This window comes from Gadus morhua, chromosome 7, assembly GCF_902167405.1.
Source record: "Gadus morhua chromosome 7, gadMor3.0, whole genome shotgun sequence".
Taxonomy (NCBI): Eukaryota; Metazoa; Chordata; class Actinopteri; order Gadiformes; family Gadidae; genus Gadus; species Gadus morhua.
In genome coordinates, this window is record NC_044054.1 from 15,781,902 (window position 1) to 15,809,159 (window position 27,258).

At 47.0% G+C, this 27,258-nt stretch overlaps 1 protein-coding gene across 2 annotated transcripts; it reads right to left on the reverse strand.

Annotated features, from left to right (window-relative positions):
* Window positions 1–53: 53 nt before the first annotated feature.
* LOC115546927 (phosphatidylinositol-binding clathrin assembly protein) lies at window positions 54–27,122 on the reverse strand. Of its 2 annotated transcripts, XM_030360763.1 has the most exons (19): window positions 25,991–27,122; window positions 17,909–18,051; window positions 17,329–17,404; window positions 16,630–16,732; window positions 16,155–16,248; window positions 15,747–15,858; window positions 15,107–15,213; window positions 12,891–12,932; window positions 10,809–10,894; window positions 10,149–10,212; window positions 9,588–9,718; window positions 8,728–8,825; window positions 8,478–8,591; window positions 8,345–8,375; window positions 7,236–7,365; window positions 6,336–6,359; window positions 5,968–6,021; window positions 3,980–4,099; window positions 54–3,457 (listed from the first exon to the last, which is right to left on the reverse strand). In XM_030360763.1, the coding sequence occupies exons 1-19, from the start codon at window positions 26,118–26,120 to the stop codon at window positions 3,443–3,445; spliced, it is 1,674 nt and encodes a 557-aa protein (XP_030216623.1). In that variant the 5' UTR covers window positions 26,121–27,122; the 3' UTR covers window positions 54–3,442. The 2 variants fall into 2 exon arrangements, with proteins under 2 accessions (XP_030216623.1, XP_030216624.1); XM_030360764.1 differs by lacking the exon at window positions 12,891–12,932 and having other exon boundaries at window positions 25,991–27,118.
* Window positions 27,123–27,258: the final 136 nt, after the last annotated feature.

Below are 27,258 nucleotides of genomic sequence, written 5' to 3' on the forward strand. Positions count from 1 at the left end.
TTTTCAACTCTGCTAAATGGTGGCGCTTATTGCATTAAAAAAAGTCAAACACCTTTTGAAAATATCAACGCTTTAATAATGAGAGCGGTTTTACAAGACTGCATGTCTAGCTAGCTAAGTGATGGCTGCTGTTGACATCCTGGGTGTTTTTACGCAGATGCGGCAAGGAAAACCGTGTTTGAAGATCCAACGGTGTGATGGACAGGTTGCATATCTGCATGCTAGGCACCCTTCAATCAGTTAACTTGTGCCACATCTTCTAAAAACAGATGATTATGAATGTCAATGAATGTTCATGTAAAGAGGTAAGTAAAAAAAAAAAATCTCATGGAGAAATTTCCTAAACATTTTAAAAACACACCGGTAAGTGAGAATTCACAATGGTCATGCTTTTACCGGACACACAAGCCAATAAAAAGACGACACTTAATCATGCAAATAAAGACCATTTCCTCATCTCTGAAATAAATGTAAAAAATAAAGAAGGAAATCAAATCCTTTTGAGTTCTGTGGAGTTCGTCCTTATGACCTTGGGAGTAAGAAGAAGCTGCGCTTTGATGATGACTTTGGTGCAAAAAATGTTCCTGGTTGGAAGAGGACAGACCCTGTCCTGTCCGCTTCCTTGATGAAGACACTCTTGGTTTAGACCAGTTGTGATAAGAGTTGATCTTTGAACCCAACCCCCCCGCCCCCCTTCCTTTTGCAAGATGAACACAAAACGTCACAAACATCAACCCGCCCCGCCCCCCCCCTCCCCTCAGATGATGACACCTTCAAAGTTACAACCACCCAAACACAGTTACAGCAATAAATTGTCCCACATACAGTACATTGTCCAATGGCGCTTCAGTCACTTACAGAGAACGTCTAAAACACATGAAGAGCGTTACCTATATACAGAGGACAAAACAATTGGTAACAGTCAAAGATTGGCCTAGGAGAGACAGGGCTGCATTGTGGCCCAGAGTTCCACAATGTTGCTCACAAGAAAGACGGACCACTCTTAACACGGACGTATGGAGTACCACAAGTTTCCAAAGGACAAATCCCGAATTGATGGCCATTCGTTTGGGTATCTCCAGTCTACGCTGTATTATCGTCAAGCCAACTGCTTACTACTTGGTGACAATGTTTCTCAAATGACAATCTCTCTGCTGGTATTTGTCATCACTACACTTTCTTGGGAACATTGGGTTTTAGACACAGCCAGCAGTTCAAGCGAGAATTACTAAAATGGAGAAGAAAAAAAAGTTCCCTACGAATTGGTACATTCTCAATTCTTTGAGATGTTGCTCCAGGCTCATCCACATGGGCAGTTCAAGTTGTATGATGGAGAAGTGAACTTGAGATTTGCTCTCGTCATTTCAACATACCTGATGACCGATGTTTGATGTTTCTAGCTAACATGGTCCTAGAGCCGTCTCATAGCAGGCCCTGGGGACATGTAGGACACTGAGAAACTGCTCAGGACGACACTCATTGCTAAGTGAGTACATTACCAGGACTGGGCTTCTTCCCATGTAGACACGGGAGTACACAGGGAAGGTCTTGCCCTGGGAACATGACCCTGTTCATCTCGGTGGGAAGGTGTGTACATACACACACAGTACATAGACACAACAGACACATCAATTAGAAAAACCACTTACTCCAAAATCGATTATTGCCCCTTTCGACTGTACATCCCAGCTATGATTTTTAGTTTTTGTGCAGCAGTGTTGTCCCCCCTCTTGGGAGGTTTGTGCTATTTTATATACCGTCTGTCTGTAGGTCTAACTCGTCTCGTATTCAACCCCCAAAGTCATGTTAAGATGCAATTCTTAGTGGCTTTGCCACCTGTCTGAATTGATCCAAAGGACATTAGATTTAACTAGGGTTTGTACATGAGACACTTCTCTTAAATGTTCTTGGATTGCTTCTTCATTTCGGACTGTTGACCTTATCTTATGCCCATACAAGCAATTGCTATTGATATGGATAGGGGTCTAATGCCCAGGTTACTGTTAAACTGGCATCTGAAGTTTAAGAATATCTGTGGACGGGGGTGGGGGGGGGGGACGATGCTCAGGGCAGTTGGTAATATTAGGCGGTGGGAGTGAACATCTGGAGGTCTCAGACTGTTTCTGATTGGCAAGACTGAGAACCTACCAACCTCGGACCACCTCCCCTTAGCTCAGTGCATCGTTCGCTACCATAAGGGTAAGGGTATAAAATTGCAGGAGTTAAGCTTACTAAAACAAACAGCATTCTGTACAGAATCCTGACAGACTCACAAAGAAGTACGAGACTACTATTACAACGAAGACATTTCCTAAACGGAGACGTAGTGAAGAAGATGGTTGTGGGCTTTGCGTGATGTTGCACAGCTGTAGATGAAGACGGAAGCATGAGATGCACAGTGCTCTCACTGCTGCTTTGAGGTGAAGTTAGTTCATGAGGTTTTGTTAACATCCAGATATGGTTCCTGGGTCTGGCTCAGTGCTTTCATCAGTGATTCCAGTGCAGTTACACATGGCGGTACCTGGTAACATAAGTACATCAGGCACCTGACATCTAGACACAGGACTGCAAAAAGAAACAAACTAAAAGATACATACAAATCCTCCGTAGTCATCCACACTCCAAGAAACAGGAAAGTCATTCCAATTCACATTTTTGTCATTTGACGTTGGCAATCACAAACAAACTTTAAAACTTGTAAAAGACTTAAGTTGCAATACAATGACACAGCACACTAAAATAGTGGAATAAAACAAAGAAATTAAAAAAGGTCTTTCACACGTCTGTCCGTTGTAACCGCTGACATCAGGTCATGAATGAGGTTCTGACAGACGACCCAAAAGCAGGATACCGGAGGGATTTCATCAACAAGCATCAAATCACCAACAGTGGCACATTAACCACATGGCAAAGTTTGCCTCGAGGAAAGTACGTGCAAATGACCCAATCGGAGAAAAGATATGTCCATCATGGATGACTAAAGTCATGAGACTGAGAAGGGTTTGTTTCTGACAAGGGTAAAGGAATAGTGAGGCTTCTGCACTTCATCCGCGGCTCTCGCTTGTATCATCGCAAGCCATAAACATTGCATTCATCAACAGACAGAACGGCGCCATTCACTAATGGCAAATCAAACAGAATTAAAGGAGATTGAGGAGGGCCTCTCTTCGCTATTTCGCCGATAAGGAGAGAGGAGAGGAGATGGCAGGAGAAGAGTTTAAAGACTCATGGTTTCATCTCGACCTGCCTGTGGTTTCTCTTCCATGCCTTTCCTCCCTTCTCTCCAGTTTGCATCTTTCCCCCTGCGCTGGATTTGGTTCCGGATTGGTTAGTTTAATTTCTTCAACTGCATCTCTCGTTCTTAATGCGTTCTCATTCTCTCCACCCTCCTTCCAGTCCTTCGTTCGGCCTTAGCTGTGCTGCCATGGTTACTTTATCGTTCCTACATGAAGTGCATCTGCAAAGGAGAGAGATGAGAGTAATTTAGCTCAACAAAACACCTCTTCAAGTGATGATGCATCTTGTGAGAAGGGACTTGTGTACTGCAGCTCAGAGAAAATCACCCGCTCACACTTAAAGAAGACTGAACACTCACTAAGTAGCTAATTACATGTATCTCCTGCTCTGTATAATTTGCAAACTCTAACCTAAATGTTGTTCTAATGAGCCACCCTTGTTACAGCCATGTTATTGGCCAGTAAACATCTCAGTATTTCTTATAAGGTATACCGAACGAAGCTCCTGAGAACTTACTAACCCCATGATTAGCAAAAAAAATTAGGTGACATGTGGATGATCCACTACACTGGGACACCAGTGTGTGGGAGTGTCCAACATGATAACTGATGCACAGACCCTCTCCAGCCTCCCAGTGGATGCTGCCCACCAATAGATTCCATCCAGCCAGTTGGACACTCCCACATCGTGATGTCACAGAGCTGAGCGTTTGTGTGTCGGTGTGTGGTGCAGGTTATATCACCTGGGTTCCCGGCATAGGTGCAAAGGGGTTGGATGGCCTCAGGACGGGCTGGTTGTACATAACAGGCTGGGGAGCCATCATCTGAACGCCTCCCATCTGATGGCCCATCTGGGGGGGGAGCTGAACGCAATCACCCCGGCAACCATGGAAACAGGAGATGAGAGAGAGGAGCTCATTAAAGAGTGCTTTGAGCTGTTTTTGCTGATATTTGAAGTGTAAGCAAACCCCCGGTTACAGCTCGAATTTGAATACAAGTTTAATTTCTTTTTGTTATGGGCTGAGAGAACGTTCACTAACTATTTGTCAGACTTATTCAAAACATAGAATTGTACTGCTGTTTTCTCTTAATAACTCTTGTTTAACTTAGTGACAAAATAGCATATATTACTATGTTGACAATCATATAAGACATACTACCCCGTTTAAAACAAATTAGGTTTTTTTTGGTTGACTTGCTCATTAAGCATACATAAGGACACAGACGTTTGGAGGATTTAAACTCTTAAGATGGTTTTTGACTTTTAGATGACTGCAGAATAGTAACCTAGTGTATGTAGTTCCTGTTTAAAGACCAGGGGTCTCATTTATAAAACTGTGCGTGGGATCGTTACTAAAAATGTGCGTACGCCCAGAAGCCAAGTTTTGCGTGCGCCAAAAAATATTCTGATTTATAAAACACTGCGTACGCACACCTGTACGCTATCTTTGCTTTATAAATCACATACTGACTATAATTGTGCGCAGCTGAATCAGCTTCACGTTCCGCCCTCTACACGCCCCTTTTTAACCATAAATGGTCAATGCAAATGACCTCATGAATGCGATCTGCATATAAAACAGACTCAGATGCCGGTATTATGTCTTGTTGGAAACAATGGCAGAAGTACTGAGAAAATCAAAAAAGCGATATTTCACGGAGGTTGAAGTGGAGACACTTGTGGGTGAGATGGAGGCCCGAAAGGTAGTTTTGTTCGGCGGTCACGGGATTGGAATCGCCAACAACAAAAAGCAGAGTGAGTGGCAACATGTTGCTGCAGCAGTGAACTCTGTCAGTAGCACGGAGCGCACAGTCCCAGAATTAAAAAAGAAGTGGTCTGACATAGAGTTACATATTTTTATGTAGCCTACCAATAAATCGTTATGGTCCCTAAATACCCTCTCCCTCCGAATCCTGCATGGTCCGCCAGAAGTGCCATATGGTGCAGCATTACCACGGCGCTCACCTCTGTATTTATAGGATTACGGTAATAAGACTGACGAGAACGCCTTGGATAATCAGTTTGTAATTACCCCTGTAAAATGTTCTTGAACATAACCCCTTTTTAATGCCTGATTTGTCATGAAAAGCATCAAGAGTAACGGACAACGATTGTGATGAGTGTGGCTTGGTTTTTCACACTTGGGATTTAATTGAAATTTGATCATGTGTTCACAGTGTCACATAAAAATATTATGTCATTGACACATGTTGGACAGATGCTTCATTCCATGCAGTCGCGCCGTCAGTGGACAGTAGGCTATGGAGTGACGGGATTAAATATAGAGAATTTATTTTTATTTATATTCTAAGGAGATATTTCTGGAGTTATAACTGAGAAATAACGCAGTGGACTTAAATTATTCTGGTTAGGATTTAACGCATGATACGGGTTGAAATTAAATTGATGAAGGGCGATGATAAAACATAATCGTTCTTCTCACTCTGCAATTCTTCGGTCTGACTTCAGTTCACCACCACACCGTCTGTGTCGCCAATTCTCCTTTTCCTCCAAACCATGCGTACGCATGGGTCAGAGTTTGCTTAGGGCTGCGCACATTTTCCCGTCAAGTTGGTTTTTTATAGATCACAACCTTGGCGTGAAAAGTCACGTACGCCAATTTCAGCCCCGTTTTGTGCGTACGCAACGGTTATAAATGAGACCCCAGCTGTGTATGATTTCATCAGCGGGCGACCAGTAGCGTCTGCTAAAGTGTAACATGGGGCTCACCATCCCGTATACAGGCACTTGGGATGTCATAGGGAACGCCACAGGAGCCGGGGCCTGGGGAAAGTGGGAAAAGAAGCCAATCTTTCTAAAGGAGCAGCCGACAGTCCGAAATCTCAAATACTAATTGCATCTGCATAACAGTTTGTGTATAAGGTATATTTCTAGTGTTACTATATACTTCACATACATATACACACACCTTTAAATATAAATACTTATAGGCAAAACCAAAATACAGCATAACAGATTGTGTGTTGAATATATGAATAGCAAACAATCTTCAATGCTGACATCTTTTTCTTAACATTAGAGGTGAGAAACTGACTTAGTTGTAAGGGCAAAGATCGAAGTTGACGGGAGATACTTACGTAGCCAGTGTAGATCATGCCATTCTGTGGAGATAGGAAGAAAAGATTGGATGTATAATAATTGACCATTTTTATATGTATTTTTTTTCTGTAAGTAGTCCACATGGTGACATTTTCTTTCCAAATAACAGATTTGGTTTCAATGTCTTCACCAAATCCTTTAGTGTAAAACATTTTGAAGAAGAAAGGACCAAAGAATGAACATGCTGCCAGGTAATCTACTGGCCTTTTTTTGTTCTGAAAGGATAACCCTACTTCTACATGGTAAATATGAATCTACGTTTCCTAAACGTTTAAGGGACCGACTAGTGTAATGGTTAGCTAGGGTGATCAACCATCAGCCCAAATATAGGGACACAGTTTACATAATCACTAACCCTAATCTTTAACAAAACTCTCTCTAATGAACTCTAAGTCTGATGATTAACCTATCATTAACAAAAGAAAAATATTAATTTGTAGATAGATTCATTTGTACCACCAGATTTGATGGTTATGAGCCACTACAACCCATTTCAAATCGACCGTCGAGTTCCATGACCAGTGGGCGGGTCCACCCAGATGTTTGATGTATGCCAGCCTACCAGTTGGGTCAGTCGACTGGGTAGGCCCGTAGGCTGAGCTATCATTAATCATATACAAATCTATATTAAGGGATATATTCTGGATTTTTCCACCTGGACCCAATTATGAATTTATCATTAACTCAAAGCAAATTAATTACTTATGACTGAACTGTATTTTAAAGTGTGGCCAGATGTCTGTGTTTATAGGAGCAAAATCGTCACTTATGGCCTTGTTTTGGCAAGATTTTCACTATAATTGTATACAAAGTCAATCAGTCATCGCTACCATCTTCCAAATGGTGTGTGTCTGTGTTTGTTTGTGTGTGTTGTTTACCATCTGAGGGACCGCCATGGGTGCAGGGGGCATGGCGTGGGCCCAGTTGGTGCTGGTGCACATGCCTTTAGACTGCCAGCCGCCCCCGCTCGGCTTCTTCTCCACCAGCTGACTCCACTGCAGCTCTGGCCTAACACACGTCAACAAGTGTTACACACACATGCACACAGAGAGCAGACATGCAATCCTACAGGGAGGGTCTGGGTCGTCTACCTTTCAATGACGGGCCAATGTTGTTTATCTAACGTCCAAAATGAAGGTAGGTGGATCGGAAAACTACCAGAGAGAGCTCAACTCGCAGTGCAGCTGCAGTGATTCTAGAGTGCTACTGCAGTGATTCTAGAGTGCTACTGCAGTGCTTCTGGAGCGCTTCTAGAGTGCTACTAACAGTGCTACTGCAGTGCTACCATATCGCTAATGCGTTGCTTCTAGAGCGCTAATGCAGTGGTACTATAGTGCCACTACAGTGCTCCTAACAGTGCTATTGCAGTGCTACTGCAGTAATACTACAGTGTGGTCTCCGGCGGAGCTCAGTGCGTTCTCTTCACTTTGTGCAAACGCCCTACATGTGTCTAATGGAGCTCTGCATCGGGCCGACCATCCTAGGAGCTTTACTCTCGAAAATATAAAATCTATGATGATTGCATCTGGCCGGTTCGGCCTGGAACGGAGCGGCCATTCTGGAGTCTTCCAGAATATCCCGATGGTCAGCCCTTCCCTTCAAACATGCACTTGTTCAATCATGGCTGTGCACACACAGACACAAATAAACATGCATGCAATGATCATACATGTGCACACACACGGGGCCCAGATATCCACGCATTGACAAGAGAGAAAGGCTGCGTGTGTTGTGACCTCAGCCACAGATATCAAAAATATCATTTTACCATCTGCTGTGAAAAATGTGTTAGTGATGGCTTGGCCAATGGAGCATGCATTCCCAATCTGAGCCTAACCTTTTGAGATATCCTGTTCACAGTCGGATAAACAAACACATCACATCAGGTGAAAACATGACCTCCATGGCGGAGCGAATATTAAGAGGCAGACAACCACGCTGGGAGTCGTTTGTCATGAGTGGGCTGACACACCGCTGAACCACTCACTTTTTGGCAGGAGTTCCACCGAACTGCAGGTCTGTGGAGAGGCGGGGGGAGACAGATGGACACTCCATGTGAATACAAGGCGAGTCAAGAGAACCAAGATCGATGAGCACAAAGAAAAAGGAGAGATGCTTACTGCCGACGAGGTGGGCTAAGGAGGAGTCCAGATCACTGTGTAGCATCTTCCCAGAATGCAAAAGGGCTCCTTGGCTATGGATTTGGGGTGGTGGTGCTGACTTTAGCAGGTCACCTGACCGCACCCAAGTTACCATGCCAACGTGAAGGGAAAAGAGAAAAGAGGTCACAATGTGTCCACATGTGTGTACAGAACACAACGATATCGAAGTGAAAGACAGGACATTTTGTTTATGTGTGTGTTCACCTACCTCCCCAGGCATTGTTATTGTTGGGCACAGTGTGTGTGGTCGGGATGGGAGTGAAGCTCGGCTGCAGGCTGAACAACTCACTGGTCAGGTTTGGCACGCTGGGCGGACAGGGGGGAGAGGAGAGGGGACAGGGTCATCAGTAGGGGGGTCAGAGGGGACAGGCTCATCAGTAGGGGGTCAGTCATCATTAGGGGGGTCAGAGAGGAGAGGGGTCAGGGTCATTAGTAGGGGGGTCAGAGGGGACAGGCTCATCAGTAGGGGGTCAGTCATCATTAGGGGGGTCAGAGAGGAGTGGGGACAGGGTCATCAGTAGGGGGGTCAGAGAGGAGAAGGGTCAGGGTCATCAGTAGGGGGGTCAGAGCGGAGAGGGGTCAGGGTCATCAGTAGGGGGGTCAGAGCGGAGAGGGGTCAGGGTCATCAGTAGGGGGGTCAGAGGGGACAGGGTCATCAGTAGGGGGGTCAGAGAGGAGAGGGCACAGGGTGATCAGTAGGGGGGTCAGAGAGGAGAGGGGTCAGGGTCATCAGTAGGGGGGTCAGAGGGGACAGGGTCATCAGTAGGGGGGTCAGAGAGGAGAGGGGACAGGGTGATCAGTAGGGGGGTCAGAGAGGAGAGGGGACAGGGTCATATCAATCAGAGGTACTGACAGCCTTTTTGTGAAGCCCTGGTCCTAACCCAACTACCATGTAGTTCATTAACGGTCTATAGGTGGCTTGCGTTGGTTGGTTGGAAAAAATATCAGTCACTTTGCAAGGCACAATGAAGTTCTCTCGCACAACAAGACATCAGAGTCTGATTACACCAAACAAAGACAATAGAACAGCAAAAGGACACACGGCACGGGACATTTGCTTTGTCTCACTGGTTGCTGATGGGTACGACGGGAGAGTTGGCAAAGAGATCATTGGCTCCTCCACTGCTGTTAGCACTGCCCACAGACTGGGTGCTGGGAGAGACATTGGGTGTCTGAATGTCAATCACTTTTGGCCCCTCCTTCATGGTGGTATCGTACGTAGATTAGGAGGGGGAGGAAAGATGGACACGTGTGGAAGGTTTAGATCCTACTATCCTATGAAGAGTGTGTAAAATGGTGTGTAACAGGGTGTGTATCAGGGTGTAACAGAGTGTCTAACAGAGTGTGTAACAGAGTGTGTAACAGGGTGAAACAGAGTGTGTAACAGGGTGAAACAGTGTGTTACAGGGTGTGTTACAGTGTTTTACAGGGTGAGTGACAAGTTACTAGTACACTAGTAATACACTGTAATACACTAGTGCGTGACTAGTGTATTACTGGGTTTCTAACAGTGTGTTACAGGGTGTGTAACAGTGTGTTACGGGTGTGTAACAGGGTGTGTAACAGTGTGTTATGGTTGTGTTACTGGGTGTGTTACGGGTGTGTAACAGTGTGTTACAGCCAGGTGACCTTGTGTTGTTGCAGTTTGTTGTCGTCTGTCTTGTCATCCATGCGGCTGAGAGCGATCCCAGTGCTGGAGAGAGATGACATCACATTGGAAAGTGAGCTGGTTCGAGGCCACGCACACACACACACAGGCTGGTGGTTGACTTGGTAACCAGTGATTAACAGGAGTCCCAGTGGAATTTCTCCGGTTGAAAGGGAACTAAGTAGAGCGACTACAGACAGATCTTCACAGACAAGATTCCCCCATTATCTCAAACAGGAAAAGAAAACAAGACATTTAACACTTAAGTTATTACACTTAAGTCTTCACACCAGCCATTTTCCTCGATCGAAAAAAACACAGTATGTCTCGATAGAAAAAGTGAATGCATTGTCCTATACTACGCCGTGGTCTTCCTACTGATCTGCATCGTACAGCCACTAGCTTTATCAATGGGCGTACTACCTTAAAATAACATCATTCTTTCGATACATTGATCTTTATGCTACATCAAGTTATTTTTGTCAAACGAATAATGATCTTTATGATTGTTAGTAATAGTTATAAATAAATAACTACAATAAATGAAGCTTTATAAAATAAACCCTTAAAAAACATGTTAAGGGGTGCTAAGGTGATATGCAGCAGTGGTGACACGGTGTCACCGTGATTCTGGGGCTAACCTGTTAGCCGCCGACAGCTCTTTGATCTTGCGGCCCTCCAGGGAGGCTAGGTGCTGCTCAAGGGCCTCGAGGAGGGAGCTGGGTGCCTGGGGGGTAGCGGGGTGTCAGGTGGAGGGGGTGGGGGGGGGGGGAAGCAGGAACATCAGGGAAGGGAGGGTGTAGCATTACCAAGAGACAAGCAGGCAAGCCGTTTGCAACCTCACCCACTCTCACTCTCTCTTCTATCTCACACACGCACACCGACACAAACTTGCCCTCGCGCACGCACACACACACACACACACATGCACCCATCACACAATCCTGCAAAGCTGCACCCAAATAAAACACAAGACCTTTAAAATGACATTCTCGATTCTCTTGGAGAGTCAAAAAATAAATTAAAAACAAAACTCCTCTTTGGGCTTATTCTGCATGGCGACAGTGTTTTGGGTGTCATCGGGTTGGCTGGACAAGCATGCGGACTAAAGGTCAGCCCCGGGTCATGCAGTGCCATGTCCTCAAAGCGAGACTGGGCTGGCCAGAAGACCACGACACGACAGAACAGCCAGTTGAATGCAGCTCTCCGGCGTGCCCACCCTCTCAATAGGCGTGGCCCTCTGAATAAGCACACCTGTTCAAGCCCATGCACAGTGATGCACAAACTACACCCACATCCCCCCCCCCACACACACACCCACACTCCCACACACACACGCGCCTTCCACACACCCAGAATCACATCCCAGAGATGAAGAGTTAACCCGTGGACTCCACTTTCTTTTTCTTTTTTTTTTTTTAAATGAATGCCAATTTCTCCAATCGTCCTATTGGGTTTGAACCAAGAGGAAGGGAGCCCGCCAGTCTGTGGGGGGCTGAACCCTGCTTCAGGGGAACCTGAGACGCTGGTGGACCAGGGAGTTAGCTCCCTGAAAGGCAACTGTCCGACCAAGACAGGTATGCACATCAGGCAGCTGTTTGGTAGCATCCGTTACCAGGGAAACACAACAAAACAAAAGGGTATGGATGGGATTTGGTTGGGAGAATCATGTGATACCCGTGCGTTCAGCCAGACAGTTGCTTTTCAGTGACAGAGAACACAATCCCAAACACAACAAGCAACGTAGCGGAACAAACAAAAACAAAAGATCTCTCGTATACTTATTTCGAAAAGGGGACAAGAGAGAATAATGCCAATTCTGGATATCCTTCTTCAGAGAAATCTAGAATATGCTACAGGTTCAAATAAGGTTTCAAATAAAAGGTCAAAACAGAGCTGAGTGTGGCCATGTGCCACGGTGGAGTTGAAGAGGAGCACGTAGAGCCCTCACAGCACTGCAAACCTCCTCGATACAAGCCAAAGCCTTTGGTTGGTTTCTTTTGCCGTGAGGTAATTTGCGCGGCCCGGCGGGAGGACGGTGAGTCCCTGGAGACAGGATGCAGTAGAGTGACGGCATAAGGCACACCTGTTCAAGTCGTACTTGCGTAAACCTATTAAAGGGTTAAAAGAACACCATTCGCTGCTCTCCCCACAGCTGATGCTACCAGGGGGGGGGGACCTTGATGACGTGTGGACAATGGAGCTCAGCTAACTGTAAGTGTTGTTGTGGTTCAATCCCCATGATTTACAGGAAGAGAGACTCACTGCTGAGCCAGCGCTTGAACCAGCGCCGCTATCAACAGGGTTGATAACGTCATCGGGGATAGAATCGAGATTCAAATGATTGGCGATGAAGCGCACATAAGGCGTCCCTTAAACCACTGGAATCAACGGTTTCTTTTTAATGGTGGGCTATGATTGAGGACTGAGGAGAATTTGGTCTGAACACCGAGCTGGTGTTGCTCTGGGGCCGTGGCTGGAGGTGAGGTACGGGTCCTATACTCGTCTAGTGTGTTGAATCAAAGACGGAAAGGAAGCAAGGAGTTAAGAATTATGTGCAAAGGGAGGAGGAGGCCGGGGCAGGTCTGTAGGGTGAGTAGTGAACGGGAGCGTCTAAGAATGAAGCATTATGGGATTGACTTGACTTGACTGACTGGTTGGTTGATTGGTTGATTGACTGACAGGTTGATTGATCGGTTGATTGAGATGAGATGCGGACTGACCTGTGTGAGATCGGGGCTGTCGCCCTGATCTATCCCAACTTGCTGTGTCACAAAAAAAGGAAGGGGAGGGGGGGTTTGGAGGGGAGGGGGGAGGAAGGGCAAAACAAATAGAAACCAAAATGTAATTCAAATGAAAAGGAGAAAAAATATACCAACGGAAAGGAAATCAACAACAAAAAACTTCAAAGAAGAACAAAAAAAGGAGGAAGGGCGCGTAAAAGGAGGAGGAAGAGGAGGAAGAGGGAAGAAGAGGAATCAAACCGAAGCGTTTGTTACTGGCATGCAGCCGGGAAAGGAAACAAATAAAAGACAAACGGGGTAGGGGGGAGGGTGGGGGAGGAGTGCACGCACACACACACATACACACACACACTTATATACAGTCATATAAACACGAATACTGGGAAGGACCCGTGCACAAAGCACGTACACGCGCACACACACACTTACGCACACACACACACACAGACACACAGATGTGGAGATATAGACTGGCGATGAATGAGTGAACACGCATATATCCTGGGGATGAGCAGCGGGCCAGACAACAGGTCACGTGAGACAGATGGAAACATCCAATAGGAAGACACTCGACTAATGTTGACTTCTCGAAGACGAAACAGGAGGCAAAGCGTCGGGTGGGGGTGTGGAGGGTGGAGGGGTGGGGGTATAGGGTGGGGGGAGGGGGGGCACAAATGGCACACAAAACAAAAGACATTCTAGTTAGACAGGTCAATGAATGGGTCCTCAAAGTCAACGTTGAGCCGGTGTTTTCTTGGTTTTAGTTTTTTTTGGGTGGAGCGGTGAAGGTGGGGGGGTGTGTGTGTGTGTGTGTGTTGGGGGGGGGGGGGGGGGGGGGGTTGGATGCTCAGATGCCTCCGTACCCCCCGAACCTTCTTCCAATTAGAAACCAAAATCAGCGGAAGCCCCCCCACCCCCCTTTGGAGACGGAGGAGACGTGAGACAAGGCCCTGTCTCACACGGAGGGGACATCGTGGTGTTTACTATTAGAAGCCTCGTGACTCGTGGCTCTTACCCAGACTAGAACCTCACAGAAACAGCCAGAGGAAGAGGAACACACGACACATAAACACAGAGCATAGGAAGAGATACAGAGACATCAATATAGAAATCAACAGCTTGCTGGGGGGCATGCAGTGCAGGCAATGTAAACAGGCAGCAGGAGAAAGGGTCCTGGATGCTCTAAACGAGGGCAACTCTCTGATAGGCTAGGACTCGGCCATTCATCACTGTCTTTGAATAAGCCCCGCCCCCCAAGTCAGGAAGACAGAGAGAGGACAGGGAGGAGAAGAAAGAGCTAGCGGGCAGAGAAGACGGAAGATTAGAAAATGAAAACGTTGCCCTGGACACAGATTTTCTGGTCCGGTAAGCGATCAGGTTGCAAGAGAAACATCAACCTTATCAATAAAGAGGGCATCTCAACAGTTCCATGTGGCTCTCCGTTTGGTTCTGGTATGTTGTCAAGGAACAACACGTTGTTTTGTAGCGCAGGAGACCGTGGAGGTCAAGGAGATGCTGACTAACAGCATCTCCATTCAACTCTGTCGTGTTCAGGTTGAATAGAGTTGTGTCAGGGAGAGGAGAGAGAGGAGAGGAGATGGTAGAAAGAGAGGGAGAGGGGAGATGGGAGAGAGAGGACAAAGGAGAGAGAGAGAGAGAGAGAGAGAGAGAGAGAGAGAGAGAGAGAGAGAGAGAGAGAGAGAGAGAGAAAGAGAGAGAGAGACAGAGAAAGAAAGAAAGAGAGATGAGATAGGAGAGGAGAGAGAGAGAGAGAGAGAGAGAGAGAGAGAGAGAGAGAGAGAGAGAGAGAGAGAGAGAGAGAGAGAGAGAGAGAGAGAGAGACAGAGACAGAGAAAGAAAGAAAGAGAGATGAGATAGGAGAGAGAGAAAGCAAGGAGACAGGAGTGAGAGAGGCGGAGAGAGAGAGGGGGAGAGAGAGGAGAGAGGAGATGAGAGGAGGGATAGGGAGGAGATAGAAGAGGAAGGAGGGTGAAGGCAGGAAAGGGAGTGCGAGTAAAGAAGAACAGAGGGCAATGGATAGGAAAGGGGAAAGGAGACAGGAGGGAGGGGATGAGGAGGAGAGAGGAGAGACCAGCCTACGCCCTTGAGATGCTCTCTAGACAGTCTTACTGGTGTCTCTAAGGGTGTTTAGCGAGACTGCTCCGGGGAGGAGGGAGAAACACAGCAGGCTTTACCTCTGCTACTTTGAGGAACTCTGAGAGCCGTGTCATTCTGTTGAGGAAGGTCTTGTAGATCTCAAGGGCGTCTTTGCACTGGTTTTTCTTCATGTCAAAGTATTTTTCTGCACAGTGGAGGCAAGAGAGCACGTTACCCCTGTATACTTCCCCTCATAAACATGTCCCACAGAGGAATATAACAAGGGCAGCGCTGTAGGTAACTGACTCCATACATTTTGTACTCGGAGCCAAATCAAATTATATGAATAAATAAATTACTTTCGTTTTATATTGGAATTCTAATGCTAGATTGATTATATTATCATTCACAAGCAATGCTGATCTGAAACTCAATAGTAGACTTAATATCCGGTGAAGAACTTCGAGGAGCAGTGCATGAAGGTTACAGGACAGATTGCATAACATCTGTGCATGTATCCTGTCATACGTCCAGCCCCACATTGCTCCTGTGTGTGTATGTGTGTGTCTGTGTGTGTGTGTGTGTGTGTGTGTGTGTGTGTGTGTGTGTGTGTGTGTGTGTGTGTGTGTGTATGTGTGTGTGTGTGTGTGTGTGTGTGTGTGTGTGTGTGTGTGTGTGTGTGTGTGTGTGTGTGTGTGTGCCTGCATGAGCGTGCGTGCGTGTGTGCACAAGGATTACCAAGCATGTTTATGACCCCCTCGTTGTAGGCAGCAAACAGCCGTATGGAGTCTTTAAAGAGCAGCATGAACCCTGCGTTGATCACTCCGTTAGTCAGTTCATTGGAGTTTGGCTGGAGAGAGAAAGAAAGAAGGAAAACCTCTGCTGAATATTATCAACCCGACAGTCTCAGTCTCAATGCCAGTCTCTACACTGGCATTGAGCAACACCTCTGAGATGCTTTGTTCTCAGAGCGGCCCAAGCTCTTCTCTTTGTACTCTGACAGGCGGATGCGGAGCCCAGAGAAGGCGTAGCTTGTAGCGGCGGGCTTAAAGAGGGGGTTAGACCCAATCACCACGCCCACGAAGAAGAAGAGAAGAGCTGCATCGAATAATACTGAGACTATGAGATTGAGTTATAGCGCAGTACCTGAAAGTCCAATAGTGCATCCAACTGATTCTGAATGATTGGTAGAGTCTTGATCAGTTTCTCTGTGGTCATGGTCCGCATGACTCCATCGGCCCTGGCAACAGCACACACACACAAACAGAAGGGGATGAACACAGCGGGCAAACATCCAATGATACCCTTGAAAACGGACTCAGATACTCTACCAGGGCTGTTCCGTGATTGGCTGAAATTAAATGACTTGCGGTCCTTTGAACGGAAGGGGACATATCTTAGAAGTACCAGCGTTCACCATGTGTTAATTTTCATGTGTTCATGTTAGAGTATTCATGTGTTCATTGTTGAGGGTTTCTTGTGTCCACGTGTTCATGTGTTCATGTGTTACCCTCTCTTCAACGTGGTGAAGTCCACGGCCACTAGCCGGTAGGACACGGCCTTCTCGTTCATGTGTTCATGTCAGAGTGTCCACGTGTTCATGTGTTCATGCGTTTGTTACCCTCTCTTCATCTTGGTGAAGTCCACGGCCACTAGCCGGTAGGACATGGCCTTCTCGTTCAGGTAGCGGCTGTAGCGCCTGATGAAGGTGGACATGTCGTAACCTGCCGTAGCCAAGGGACACAGTGACACAATGAACCCACAGCTTATTCAGCCTGTCACCTCTACATAGTATTAGGAGCACCGAACTGTACTGTTAGTCACCTGCCCATCAAACCACTGGACACACACACACACACACACACACACACACACACACACACACACACACACACACACACACACACACACACACACACACACACACACACACACACACACACTCTTTACCCACTTTATATAATCCAACTAATCCTGCTGCCATTGTATGAAACATAATAAGCTCTGTTACTTTGTTCAGATGCACAGCTCTGTGTTGAGCGGTAAATCAGTCAGCACAGTAGTCAGAACAACAGTCAGTACAGCAGCCAGTACAGCAGTCAGTGCAGCAGTAAGTACAGCAGTCAGTACAGCAGTCAGTACAGCAGTCAGTGCAGCAGTCAGTGTAGCAGTCAGTACAGCAGTCAGTACAGCAGTCAGTACAGCAGTCAGTGCAGCAGTCAGTGCAGCAGTCAGTGCAGCAGTCAGTACAGCAGTCAGCTCTCAAAGTGTGTAACTCTCAGAGCTTTGGGGGGGGGGGGGGGGAGATGTTTCAACTCACCTTGTAGTGCAGACTTGTCTAGAAAGTTGTTGAGGTTGAAGAGTGTGTTTCTGGAGGCAAGGTACTGGATCAATCTCTGTGGAACACAAAGACCACAAGGAGTAAGACCAGGACACATTATTCCTCTGTGCCTTCGTAATCTGTTGAAGTGCAAGTTGTGCATGAACATGCATAGTGCATTCACTTGTGAGTGTATGTGTAATCGCGCATACACGCAGTTCTTCATGTGTTTGTGTGCGTTTGTGTGTGTGTGTGTTTGTGTTTTTGCGTGTGTGTGTGTGTCTGTGTTCTTGTGTGTGTGTGTGTGGGGGGGGGGGGGGGGGGGTCTGTGTGGAGGTCTGTGTGTGTGTCTGTGTTTGTGTGTAGGTCTGTGTGTGTGTGTTTTGTGTTTGGGTCTGTGTTTGTGTGTGTGTGTGTGTGTGGGGGGTGGGGGTCTGTGTGTAGGTCTGTGTGTGTGTCTGTGTTTGTGTGTGGGTCTGTGTTTGTGTGTGTGTTTGTGTCTGTGTCTGTGTGTGTGCTCATGTGCGCGCCTTTGTGTGTCTGTGACTCAGTGTGGTGAAGCAGGAGGGCCGTGGCTCACCTCGTTGCCATACATCATCAGGTGGTGGGTGGTGATGAGGGCCTTGAACACCACCACCCAGCTGTGGCTGGCCGAGCGCTCCAGCAGCGTGTCGGCCAGGTGGGGAACACTCACATTCAGCTCATTGGTGCAATGGATCAGGTCTGGGAGAGAGAGAGAGAGAGAGAGAGAGAGAGAGAGAGAGAGAGAGAGAGAGAGAGAGAGAGAGAGAGAGAGAGAGAGGAGAGAGAGAGAGAGAGAGAGAGAGAGAGAGAGAGAGAGAGAGAGAGAGAGAGAGAGAGAGAGAGAGGAAAAGAGAGAGAAGAGAGAGAGAGAGAGAGAGAGAGAGAGAGAGAGAGAGAGAGAGAGAGAGAGAGAGAGAGAGGAGAGACGAGAGAGAGAGAGAGAGAGAGAGAGAGAGGGAGATGAGAGACGAGGAGAGAGAGAGAGGACAAAGAGGGAGACAAAGGGAGAGACAAAGGGAGAGACAAAGAGAGAAATATGTTAATTCATTAATAAATGTTTAGTAACCTACAAGTAACTTGTTTCAACACACTGGACCCTGGACCATGTTAAGGAGCTCATGCAGAGGGAAGGAGGCTCTGTGACGTCTAGGCGGCAGGACAAGGTCACATCAGGATGTATTATTCATCCACAGCAGCAGCAGCAGCAGCAGCACCTGCACTGACTGCATTCTTATTGCCTTATTGATTCACTTTGACCAAAAGGATGGAAAAATTGCTCCAACGGATTGATGGATGAATTATTTTGTAACGATGAGTGATTACTTGGACAGTGGTCGCTGCATCCCAGCCAGCTCCAGACAGCTGCTCAATACCAAGCTCAGACCCAGGGCCTCTCTCCCTGCTTTGAGCTGGTTTCCGCGGATGGGAGGAAAACTATTTACAACATATTGGGTATAGACTATGAAGAATTGTACATATTTTCAGCTGAACTGTAACCTAAGTACATATTCTGTGGCCCATATAACTTTACTGGAACTGTAAAACAGATACATTGTAATATTAGATCTTCATAATTGTAGACGAAGTAGACTTAAATATACACTTGTCTAAGTCCATTTCTAAGTCCATCTAAGTAGACTTTAAAAATATAATATATACAGTTTTAACTGTCATTTGTCCGTTTGCTAGTCTTTTTGATATTGTTTGTGGCGTCCGAGTCCTGAGTGCATTCACGAAGAAACCCAGGGTTCTGCTTCAGAACACTGAGGCGGACTAGGAGGACTTGTAGCTTTTCGAGTTGCAACACTTGTGCATTCTTACAATCACAAGCTTCCTTTGATTATTACTTTCTCAGTCCCCATTCTGTGGAGTAGCGTAACCCTATCAAACTAAGCGTTGCGCTGTAATGTCTCTTTCAATAAAAGAAGAACTGAAAAGGCTACTTATGCATGCATTGGATTTTGCTGGTAGGCCACCGCTGTGCTGCAGCAGAACTTGCCCCCCCCCCCCCGAACGCACTGTCTGAAGGGGAAAAGCATATTCAAATGGAAATGTTTTGTGTTCTGTCTTGTTTAGGATTTCTAAGGTCTGAAAAATGGTGCGTGCATGTGTGTGTGCACGATGAGTGTGTGTGTGTGAATGTGTATGTGTGTGTGTGTGTGTGTGTGTGTGTGTGTGTGTGTGTGTGTGTGTGTGTGTGTGTGTGTGTGTGTGGTGTGTGTGTGTGTGTGTGTGTGTGTGTGTGAGAGAGAGTGTTTGTGAGTGTTTGTGTATAAACTAACTCCAGCAAACAATGCAGAAGCTACCGATGCAAATGTTCTCTTGGCAATGCACAGAGGCTTGCCATTTCTACAGCTACAGCACAATCTCCTCCAGAGACAATGTCCCTTGTTCTTGGCAGTAAAGATTCTAGTTCGGTAATCATTAGTTATGCAGAGCTGCTGAATTATCTCACGTAATAAGTGATTAAAAATTTTACAATTTAAAAGTAAATTGTACCTGTACAGTCTAGCCTTTTATACAACACCACTTCGATAGAGCTAACAGCAGATGCTGTTAAAGGGATGGATTCTGTAGTGCCTGGACATTCAATTATTAATTTCACTGACTGCATTAGGGTACGTGATCATTTCAAATATAAAATTATGCATCCCAGGCATATTAATGACTGAATTATATAATGATTATCCTTGAGTGAGATTCAGTGTAATACATGGACATGGCTATGGTGCTTGCTAATTTTTGTGTTTACGTGTGTGTGTGTGTGTGCGTGTGTAGTGGGGGAGTGGGGGTTGTGTGTGTGTGTCTGGATAAATAATCAATAAAAAAATAAGGGACCACAAATCATAATGAGGGGAGTTTTTAAGGAGAAGCTATACTTTCAAATCATCTCTTTACTGTTTTTTTTATTCTTTTTTCTTATTAGACCAATTTGAAATATGTTTGGGGATCGACAGAGATGAGAGTGGAACATTGATGCACAAGATGCTCCTATAGCTGTGTGGCTGCACTCAGAAGAACATCGTGTTTCCTGCATGGTTATATATGATGTTAGTGTTTTCATCAGCAGTCATTCTAATGGAAGATCCCAGAACCCATCTGGGGTTTTTGTACCTTACATAACATTGGTAATTATCTGGGGCAAAACCCATCTCATTGTCCTCAACTGCAACAGGAATAAGGCCTTCGTAACATTGGGGGAACAACTCAAGGGGAACTTCCCCAACGCTATTGTCATCTACAATAAGAGCGTGTGTGGACCCCTGAACCCCCTTTTCCACCGGCCATCCCAAGTACAAAAATACGGAAGAAGGGCTGTTCAGTTACTTTCAGTTTGTTCTCCTCCAATCCGCCACTTCTAGAGGATCTGGCCTGATGGGGAAGTTATGGGGAACGCTGTCCCAGCTGAACGCTGTGGGGTGGTTGTCCCCACTCTACCTGCAGGCCCCGCCCTGCTCGTTAAATACACACCTTTCAAATGAAATTGCTTTGGATGTAAATGACTTATAGTAGTGGCAGACGAGATTCAAGAGCTCAATCAAGGCATGTCTTCCCTGACAAGCCAGCGGATGTTGTTTTTGGTCTTGTTTTAAAACCTTGCACCCTCTTGCTCTTTCTTATCTTACCGACAGCAGCTTTAATGACATCTTTAAAGATGCTTCCTTTAGGACATCATTTACTTCAAAGGAGTAACGGTAATAGTCTAAGGATCTCCAACCCTGAAATGTACGCAGCATCTCTACGTTGGGTGAGTGGAAAGGCCTTTCATCTCAGCGTTAATGCGAGCCTAATGAATGTCATGGACGCCTGTTATAATGTGGGCTCCGTCCACCTCGGAGCAGAGCGCTGTGCACTCATTCATCAACAGCTCAGTCAAGAGGAAATGAATGGCTGACATGTGACCATCCATCCACTGGAACTCGGCGATGCGTTTGGCCGTTCATCACAGGACAAGAGCACCGCATGATAGGAATAATAAAGCTAAGGTCGTTGCATTGTCAATGAAACTAGCAATGGTTGTTTTGTCGCATCAATCGATTTACCGTTTAGTCTGTCGAGTGTCACATGTGACAGGTTACCAGGATACCATGTTACCAGGTTTCCAGAGACTACTGGGTACTGCCTAACCACAACACAATGCAACCAAATAAACTATATGCATTTCCGGAAGGATCTGGAATGGAGGCAAGGCAGCTCAATATTAGCATTCCTGAAGCTCATGCAGCAGATGGTGTTTTAATTGATTAATGACACAAACAGTTCATAATCTGATCTACTTTGTGTCCATCGGCTTATCTGTGCATCGTCGCATCCGTCTGAGCCAGTAGATATATACTGCATGAAATTGGTTCCATATCACATCTCTCTGATCTCATCAACAATGATACAGTCAGAGAGAACGACGAACATCCCATCATAATCAAAGAGCCCGTGAATCCACTGGAAAGGTGAGCCGTGGTGAAGGTCATTCACCCAGACACCAGCAGACAGGAGACATGAGAACGTGAACCCTTGGGACTCCACTTTGCTCGTCCTTAGACGCCCTCAGAGATAACCAGGCAGCACGGCCAGGCTGGGGTCCTGGCATTCATTTCCATTTAACAATCCCCGGTGATGCCTTCCTATGACTCTACATCTCTATAAATGTCGCTGCAGGCTCATAAAGAAGCGTTCCCTATGATTGCGTTCAGCCTCTGCCCACAGGCAGGTTAGTGTGATGCATCCCCTTTTGACACGGCGAGCATATGCAGTGGATGTATTGAAACGTCTCGCAGCGCCCCGTTGTGGAACAGGTGAGGGTCGCGTCGACGCGGCGTGCTGCGGTTAGATTCCGCGTGGTTTAAGGGGGGTGGAAGAGAAGGACGTTGGGACACATTCAGGGCCCGAGAGTCTTCGCAAGGCGATCTCAGTGGTGCAGAACATGGTGGAATCCTATTATTTCTATTATATCCGTGTGTGACGCTCATCGCCTGCTATCTAGAGCGAAATAATCACTGTTGGCTGTGAGAGCCAGCTACCGGTTTGTCAAGGTCATGACATCACGCTGATGAAAAGGCTCAGAGACACACATACTGTGTAAGGAGAACTGAAGGGGGATTTGGAGTTGCTTTTACATTAATGTTGTTGTGTGTGTTCGTCAGCCATTCCGTTATTTGTTCCACTTGTTTTATTCCGTACACTCTGCTGCCCCAGTCGGAGCAGATCTATGTCACCTTCAACTTCAGTGTATTCCACGCAGCTCCATACGCACAAGCAAAAAAACCCGGTTTGGTCCTGCAGGACCTCAGGCCTTGAATGACACGCTGAATCAACCACTCTATCTGAAACTGAGAACCAGGCTTTACCGACAATGTCCCAAAGCTTAAGGAAAGCAAACAACGACGCAAGCAATTATGAGAATGGGACCGTTTATAAAGGCTATTTCTGACCCTGTTTGGTGTAAAGACTATTATCTCTCTTTGTATGAAACAGAGGGTCTTAATATCAGTTTCTTTACTGGGTTAAGTTTAGGTAGAGATGGACCCTCGGTCCCAGGGAGAGAGGACCCTCGCAGCCAGAGAGGTGTTTCCTCTGGAAGCACAATGCATTGTGGGCCAAACAGCCTTTATATCTGCTGATCTGTTAACACACCAACACCAACACACTCACACACCAACACACACGCACACACTAACACGCGCGCACACACACACACACACACTGAATTCCCGAGGAGATTCCAGGATTCCCATCACCGATGGCTTGCAGTCTTTGATCACTTCCATAATCTCCAGGCCAGCACGGCCCTGACCAAAGCCAATGTTCCTCCTATACATGTCCCCTATTATATCATTCTATATTATATGATATTTCTATTCCTGGTGGGTCACCACCGTCTCAGCTGCAGCACCCCAGCACCCACCCTAACCCCCACCTCAGCACCTGGCCCGTTAGCCTCTCACGCTCAGAGTAGTGTTCATGAGCCCAGGCCGAGCCCCCCAGCGGCCTTCTGGGACGTCTCTTCTGCAGGGTCCATGACCCGCCCCCCAACACACAAATACACACACATGCGCACACACACGACACACACACACACACACACACACACACACACACACACACACACACACACACACACACAAACATACGCAACAATACACACACACAGATGCACGAACACAGACACACACACACACACACACACACACACACCCACAGACGCACGCACACACACACACACACACACACACACACACACACAACCATACGGACACAAACACATACACACGCACGTGCACACATACGCGCACACACACACACACACAACACAAAACACGGGTGCACCTTGATCACTCCTTGGAAACAGATAAAGGAATAATGATATTTAGAAAGGAGCCCACATGGTAAACGTAGGACGTCTTTTATATTATGAGGGCCTGCTGGCCGATAGAGTGGAGGTAGATTGTGATTGACACTTCACAGAGACTGGCTATTCATGCTCTGCTGGGAGCTGATCTTCACTTACCATCTACAGATTTGTGGATCTAAGCTGTCCCGATAGACCTAATTAATCACGTTCATAATTACAATACAGCTAGCTCCATTTGACTTTCTTCATTTAGATCATGTTACTCATTAAGTCACATGATGTATCAGCCTCCCAGCTGGTCTCCTCACCATAACCAGTGGGTAACATTAAGTAACCTAACCATAGCCAGTGGGTCAAAGCTAGTCTCCTACCCATAGCCAGTGGGTCAAAGCTAGTCTCCTTTCCATAACCAGTGGATAACATTAAGTAACCTAACCATAACCAGTGGGTCAAAGCTAGTCTCCTAACCATAGCCAGTGGGTCCCAGCTAGTCTCCTCAGCATAACCAGTGGATAACATTAAGTAACGTAACCATAACCAGTGGGTCATAGCTAGTCTCCTAACCATAACAAGTGGGTCCCACTAAGTCTCCTAACAATAACCAGTGGGTCACACCCAGTCTCCTAACCATAACCAGTGGGTCCCAGCAACACTCCTAACCATAACCAGTGGGTCCCAACTAGTCCCCTAACCATAACCAGTGGATACCAGCAACACTCCTAACCATAACCAGTGGGTCCCAGCTAGTCTCCTAAACATTATCAGTGGGTATCAGCTAGTCTCCTAACCATAACCAGTGGGTTACCGCTAGTCTCCTAACCATACCCAGTGGGTCCCAGCTAGTCTCCTAACCATAACCAGTGGGTCCCAACTAGTCTCCTAACCATAACCAGTGGATACCAGCAACACTCCTAACCATAACCAATGGGTCATAGCTAGTCTGCTAACCATAACCAGTGGGTCCCAGCGAGTCTCCTTACTATTACCAGTGGGTCCTAGCTAATCTCCTAACCATAACCAGTGGGTCCCAGCTAGTCTACTAACCATAACCAGTGTGTCCCATTAAGTCTCCTAACCATAACCAGTGGATCCCGGTTGTCTCCTTACCATAACCAGTGGGTAACAGCTAGTCTCCTAACCATAACCAGTGTGTCCCATTAAGTCTCCTAACCATAACCAGCGGCTCCAGAACCAGACAGGCTCAGGTTGCATCTTGTCAAAGAGCCCAGAAACCTCTCTCCTCTTACTGCCTGCTCTGATTGGAGGCCAAACGGGTGGCTGTTGTCTGGCTGGTTGTGTGCTTGTTTGTTTGACTGGCAGACTGGCTGTTTGGGAGACGCTCCTTGTTCTATCCTGGGAGACTGATTCACCCTCAACGTCTTTCTAATTAGCCCGTCTCGCTGTCTACCCGTCTGTCCGGCCGGCCCCGTTTCACCGCCTATAGACTGGACCCTCCATTGATTAGCTGTTCTCTATTGATCCAGGCCAGTAATTATAGTGAGGTAGAAAACCCACCTCACCTAATAATCTCTAGTTAGATCTACATATGGGAAATGATCCCTCTCACCTCTGTGCAGCACAACACATCATTGTCCCTCCGTTCAGAATGGATGATTGGCTATACTGCCGAGCTGGTGGTACAACAAAGATCGATGGTCACATTAAACAACGTGCTATGCTGCAATCTCCTCAGGCAGCCCTCCCATAGGTGAACAATACCGGCATGCATAATGTCTCCCGTTATAGCCGGCGGACTGGATCCATCAGAGGTCAGCGGGGAGGTTTTCTCCACAGGAATGAAACGAGTGGGAAACACGACGACGCGTCGAGAGGTGATCGCTATTAAAATGGCAGAGCAGTGGAAACATTGTGTACAGAAGCGGAGGAGCCAGGACTGAGCTGGGATGCAGCCGGCTTTGGCTGTGGTGTTCATAACCAACAGGCCTACCGAGGACACGCTGTATCGGACAGCATTACCTGTCACTCCACTCAATGACATGCACACATCTCAGCAGATTTTACGCATTTTCACACCGTAACGCCTGTGCTAAACGACATCTATAACACTCATTTTTATTATCGACGACAATGATTCCCCCAATGGTAAAAAAATAATAGCAGGCTCCCAGACACTTTTCTACCAGGAACGCTCTATTCGTCCTATCGGTTCATCCGATCAGAACAGTATTGTCCCTGATGGGAGCTGAAGTCTATCAGAGTACAGCGGTCGTTTGATGGTGTATGCATGTGTGCGCGTGTGCGCGTGTGTGTGTGTGCATGGTAACCTACAGTCCAGGTGTTTCTTCTTGGGTCCGCTGACTTCGTGCGTCGTGGCCTTGCAGGCCGCCTTGCTGATGGCCGAGCCGGTCATGCTGTGCTGCGCAGCGGCGATCCGGTCCGTAAGAGTCTGGCCCGACATGTCCCTCACCGGGCGAAAGGAGAGGAACCGAGAGCACCGGGAAAGAAGAAGAAAGCAGCCTAGGATCCTCCAAGATATCTTGAGCTGAGTGGAGGGAGCCGCTGGTCCTCTGCACAGACCGTCTGTTGGAGGAGGAGAGGATGGAGACGGAGAAAAGAAAAGGAAACACCACACACTGACGTGAACGCGATCCGATGCGAGTTCCCACAGCAGGGGGGGGTGGGGGGGTAGGATGATGTAGGCCTGCGATCACATCCGCGCAACCGTCTTTTCACCGATTCGCTCGTGCAGCATCGGAATGACCCGATAATAAAGTCGATCCGACCGAGAGGAGAACCGACGCCGTGTCCCGCACCGCACAGTCTTGTCCCCCCGGGTCCGGATGCTACAGCAGGCCTACAGTAGGCGGCGATGTCCCCCCAGTCCCCTCCGGATTCTACAGTGCAGTAGGCAGCGGTGTGGTCCTCCCGGGTCCGGGTGCTACAGTACAGTAGGATTTGTGGACCTCCAGGGTCTGAATGCTACAGTAGGCCTACAGTAGGCGGTAATGTTCCCTGGAACAGAGAGGAGGATGCTGGCCGCTGAGGATGCGCCGCTAAAGAATTCAACCAACAACCCTCCGCAGACACTAGACGGGCTCCTCGAGTCCGCTCGACTACAGTCGGATTTCACATGAACTCTATGCGACATTTGCTGGGTTGTAGACCGATTTTTCCCAAATCTCCGTATTAACCAGGAGGACTATCAAATCCTGGTTTTGATTCACAGTATCGTCTATACCGAGGAGGATGTCCGATCGCCGCGCTGATCCACAGGATCACTTAAGGTCGGCCTGTTGGTAGAAATGCCCTCTGATGCTGCTATAAAACGGTCTTTTTGTTCAGGGTTGCCGATGGACCGATTGGATTTCTGTCCTCAAAGTTGTGTGTAAAATGGCAGTAGAGGAATCAGGTGACTGGGAGAGGAGGGGATTGGACCGCTCCTCGGATGTGGGGAGGGCGCATCTTAAAGCAGAAGGATGCGGAGCGGCTGCTGATGCTTTCAGTGGGAAGAGACTGGCGTTGGGCTGGAATGCTCTGTCCACTATAACGTAGAGACGTTATTATATAACACATGTTCCGTTAGATTAACATTACAG

Coding starts and splice junctions, on each gene's coding strand:
- LOC115546927 (XM_030360763.1), bottom strand. CDS start 26,120: ATGTCGGGCCAGACTCTTACGGACCGGATCGCCGCTGCGCAGCACAGC. Junction 8,826..9,587: donor GTCGTACCCATCAGCAACCA/GTGAGACAAAGC, acceptor CTGTCCGCCCAG/CGTGCCAAACCTGACCAGTG. Junction 8,592..8,727: donor CAATAACAATGCCTGGGGAG/GTAGGTGAACAC, acceptor GGGTGCGGTCAG/GTGACCTGCTAAAGTCAGCA.